The sequence below is a fragment of the Branchiostoma belcheri genome, unplaced genomic scaffold, assembly GCF_001625305.1.
Source record: "Branchiostoma belcheri isolate BF01 breed outbred unplaced genomic scaffold, Haploidv18h27 scaffold6, whole genome shotgun sequence".
NCBI lineage: Eukaryota > Metazoa > Chordata > Leptocardii > Amphioxiformes > Branchiostomatidae > Branchiostoma > Branchiostoma belcheri.
The window spans coordinates 1,027,353-1,032,018 of NW_017804242.1; the positions used below are offsets into that span (position 1 = coordinate 1,027,353).

General features: G+C 38.1%; 1 protein-coding gene across 1 annotated transcript in view; it reads left to right on the forward strand.

Moving 5' to 3' along the window:
• The first annotated feature begins 615 nt into the window (after nt 1–615).
• The window catches only part of LOC109482215 (mucin-2-like), a 6,374-nt gene continuing 2,323 nt past the window's right edge, over nt 616–4,666 (forward strand). Inside the window, exons 1-4 of the mRNA XM_019784908.1 lie at nt 616–795; nt 1,509–1,556; nt 3,582–3,701; nt 4,398–4,664. Of these exons, the coding sequence (XP_019640467.1) occupies nt 724–795; nt 1,509–1,556; nt 3,582–3,701; nt 4,398–4,664 (507 nt within the window). The 5' untranslated portion in view covers nt 616–723. The remainder of the gene's footprint in view (nt 796–1,508; nt 1,557–3,581; nt 3,702–4,397; nt 4,665–4,666) is intronic.

Here is a 4,666-nt window from a genome sequence, read left to right on the forward strand (position 1 = left end):
CAATTATTCTCACCCCAAAACACACCACTTCTTGCACTTTTCAACCACGTATCTGATATTCCGCAGCAGATACGAGAAATGTGAACTCAAACTTTTATCCTCAAAGTTTGTCTCAATATATATTATTTCATGTATGCCTACATTGTAGCACTTATTTCACTGCTGCGCTTATAAATTCCTGCTCACCAGTAAGTTACCTTATTTCAGTTTGCTCAATTTGACTGTAAATAAGTTTGTTCATACAGTTATTACTCTATGTTGTAACTTTATTGTTATTACTTGTACTTTGCGTTTGGGGCTTTCCTCCAGGGACCAGTGAAAACCCTGTCCCTGTTAAATAAACAAACAAGCAAACAAAATCATTTCCTCGTTTTTTTTTACCACGGACTATCACGGTCGTGGGGGGGGGGGGTTACTGCGTGCTCAGTTGATGGAAAATTCCATCTTACCAGACGCTTTATTACGTATCAATGACGCCTTGTTCCACTGGGGCGATGGTTCCCAGCATCCCTTGCGCGGTGCCGATCACTTGTCTGTTACGTCACGCGGTTTTAAACTTTCGGCCAATCAGCGACCCTCGCGCAACAATCAAGAGATCGGACGTTAAGCGTCACAACTAACAAAGTTTCATTCCGAAAACTAACGAGTAAAAGAACGGACATAAGTCCAGATCCTCGTGATTGAAAAAGTTATAGAAAGATAGTAAGAGAGTACTATTCCAAGATGCCAGGCGTACTCAGCAAAGAGTTGGACATCGAAAATGTCAGATATCTTCTGGAAAACGTCTACCGCCCGGTAAGTCCTTATGTGTTTGTTGCCTGTCACGTGTAGCTTCGCTTTCCGATTGTGAAATGCCATCATGTAATTAGAAGTCACGATTTCCACAATCAAGGCCCTTCCGTCAAAATGTAGACTTCTTGAAAGATGCAACAGTAGATCACAGTACTGAAACATGCAACCATAGATTTGTAAATGTTCGTTGCAGTAGATCTATTGCTTGTTTCACTAACATAAACTCTGTCGTTTGTTAATTTGCCGACTTTCGGTTCACACGCTGGCTTAATTAACGGTTCAGAGCTGTTCTAGAACGTGCTCGGTTGTGCGCATCACTCCAAATTAGAACCATTAGGTGCTAATAGGCGCACATCATGAAGTTATCATATGATTTAATGTCGTATAAAACATTTATTTCTGGTTTGTATCACAATGTAAGACAAAGAATGGCCTGTTGACATTTGATTTTGGAAAGGGTGGGACATTACGTCTTCCATGACAAAATCCTTCAGACATAGTTTTGGACATACATGTAGCTACGATAGTTATAGACACCTACCTTTCATTATGTAGATTTTTAAGTTATTTTATACTCTGTTTAAATGTTCTTTTATATTTGTAATCTGCAATAAGCCTTCGGGCTGGATGATGTGCAATAAACTTCGCATTTATAAAACGCTGATAATTATGATAATTATAGATTTGACTGAAGTGGTTGTATTTATTCTTCACAGGCTGGCAGAAAGTGTAGAACCTGCCAAAAAAATCTGACAATCTACGACGTAAGTGTGACTCTTATTAGTCCTGCAGAACTGTTTATGTCCGCATGTAGGGTAAAATTTTCTTTTATTCTGGACATGATTTGTTTCTTTTTGTGCATAGAAAAGCCTGGACAATGTATATTAAGAAATTCATTAAGTTGTGGCCCCCCAAGCAGTAAAAAAATAAGTTGAAATGTAAATTACATGTACACTTGATGTCTTAACAGTGTTTTTTAATTGATCCTAGAGTTAAGAACATGCATCTGATACAAAATATCTTCACATGGCGTTTTTCAAAGTCTTGTTTTGTTTTTGAAATGAGTTCATAGACAAGATATTGATGATTAGAGGTATGATTTTGTATGTAAAAATGCCTTGGACAATGAAGCAGAACATGAGTAAAATATATAATCAGGACAACATACACATACAACATAGTTATTCCTCAATGATAAGTTACATACACACTTAAAAGTTACATATTAATCATTTACTTGGTAAGGCATACGAACACAAAATGTGACTTAGGTGACAAAATTTAACTATGTGCCTTAGACGACAAAGATGACAAAATGTAATTATATGCGTTAGATGACAAAGATGACAAAATGTAACTAACAGTTATGTGCCTGAGATGACACAATGTAACGTTACCAATAACTTACCATATGCCTTAGATGACGAAGATGACAAAATGTAACCATGTACTTTAGATGACAAAGATGACAAAATGTAACTACATGTATGTGTCTTAGATGACAAAGATGACAAAATGTAACTACATGTATGTGTCTTAGATGACAAAGATGACAAAATGTAACTACATGTATTTGTCTTAGATGACAAAGATGACAAAATGTAACTACATGTATGTGTCTTAGATGACAAAGATGACAAAATGTAACCATGTACTTTAGATGACAAAGATGACAAAATGTAACTACATGTATGTGCCTTCGATGACAAAGATGTAACTATGTGCTTAAGCTTTAGATGACAAAGATGACAAGATGTAACTATGTGCCTTAAGTGACAAAGATGACAAAATGTAATTAACAGTTATGTGCCTTATATTGATGACAGACTATGATCCTTAGATGACAAAGATGACAAAAAGTAACGAACAGTTTTGTGCCTTATATTGATGACTATATAACTACATTTTGTATATGCCTTAGATGACAAGATGACAATATGTTACTGTGCCTTAGATGACAAAGATGACAATATGTAACTATGTGCCTTAAATGACAAAGATGAAAAAAAGTATGTGCCAGTAACAGTTATGTGCCTCAATTGATGACAGTGCCAGTAACAGTTATGTGCCTTAATTGATGACAAGATGTAACTATGTGCCTTAGGCCACACCAATTTAATTCCTTGGTTAACGGATTTTTCTAGAAAAATAATGGAGCGGGCGGGCAAAAAAAAAATAAAAATAAAAACAGGCCTAGGCATCGTATTATGGCCCAAAATGGCACGATAGGAGCCATGAAGTCAACACACCAGGCTGGTTCAAAATTTAAACAATGAATTTTTAACTTTTAATGATACCATTGCATTGAAAGATGGAATAACTGTAACAACTAGGATGAAAAGGTCTGTTTTCAACTGTTCAGGGCAAAGTATGAGCATTTTGCAGTTGATTCTGGATTTTTATTTTTATTTGCAAATCAGAAAAAAATGAAGCGGCGAATCCGTTAACCAAGAAATTAAATTAGTGTGGCCTTAGATGACAAAGACGACAAAATGTAACAGTTAGTTTTTTTATTTTTTAAAATCAATTTTAACGTGTGCCATAACGTCAAATGTAACTATGTGCCTTAGATGACAAAACGTACTGTGCCTTAGATGACAAAGATGTCAAAATGTAACTACATGTATGTGCCTTAGATGACAAAGATGACAAGATGTAACTATGTGCCTTAGATGACAAAATGTAATGATGTGGCTTGGAAGACTAAGACGACAAAATGTAACCATGTACTTTAGATGACAAAGATGACAAAATGTATCCTATAAATGTGCTCTATCTTACTTCTTCAGGTCCAGCCACACACGTGGCATCTCGAATGTCCCAGGTGCAGGAGGGTGCACTGGTGCCTGCGGGACCAGTGCGCCCTCTGCACACAGGCTCTCAACAGGCCACCTCTGAGGAAAGCAGGGGTAAGTTAGAACTGTAAGATTTACAAAGAGTTTTTAATAGATCTATTTCATTGAGAAGAAAAAGAAGAAGGTTTCCTGTGCTTTTATGCAGAGCGTAGGGTGGTACCCATCTCCATTTCGTGGCCCAAACAGTTGTGTAAGGCACTACAGCAGGGCCTAGGGGGCTGTCCGCTGGTAGTGCTGTGTGTTTGACCTTCCCACACTCTTTCTCATATGTGCTGAGTGCTTAAGCAGAGAAAGAAGCGTGTACCATTTTTAAAGTCTTAATGGTATGACTATGCCGGGGTTTGAACTCACGACCTCCCGGTTACAAAGCGAGCACTCTACCAATAATGAGCTCTATCTCAAGACCAAGTTGTTTAATGATATGTAAGTTTTCAGATCTTGAGTTGTAATATACCAGATGTTGTTACAGTACTGAATGATCTGTTTTACTGTACCGTTGATTAAGTGTATTATGTAAGTATATTTTATCGTAAGTCAATGGTCTGAATTCAAAAGATCCTTAAAGCTTTTAAGTTGTAAGAAGTCTACAATTAAGAAACCTACAGTGGGTGTCGTTGTAGGTTCAGCTGCATTGCTGTCTTATCTTTTGTGAGGATATGAAAGGGGGGTCTGAGTGGCATGACGTGCTAGCCAGGCCAGGTGGACATGTGATTTTTCAGCATCACTTATTTCAGAATTATCTTATTTCAGACTCAGAAGAGAAAAAACAAAACTTCAAAAAAACAAAAAAAGAGTCAAAAGTCAAAAGAGAACACTACCACCGAAGCACCCCACACCACCCCCGAAGCACCCCAAACCGTCCCCACACCTGCAGAGACCACCACCACACCTGCAGAGACCACCACCACACCTGCAGAGACCACCACCACACCTGCAGAGACCACCACCACACCTGCAGAGACCACCACCACACCTGCAGAGACCACCACCACACCTGCAGAGACCACCACCACACCTGC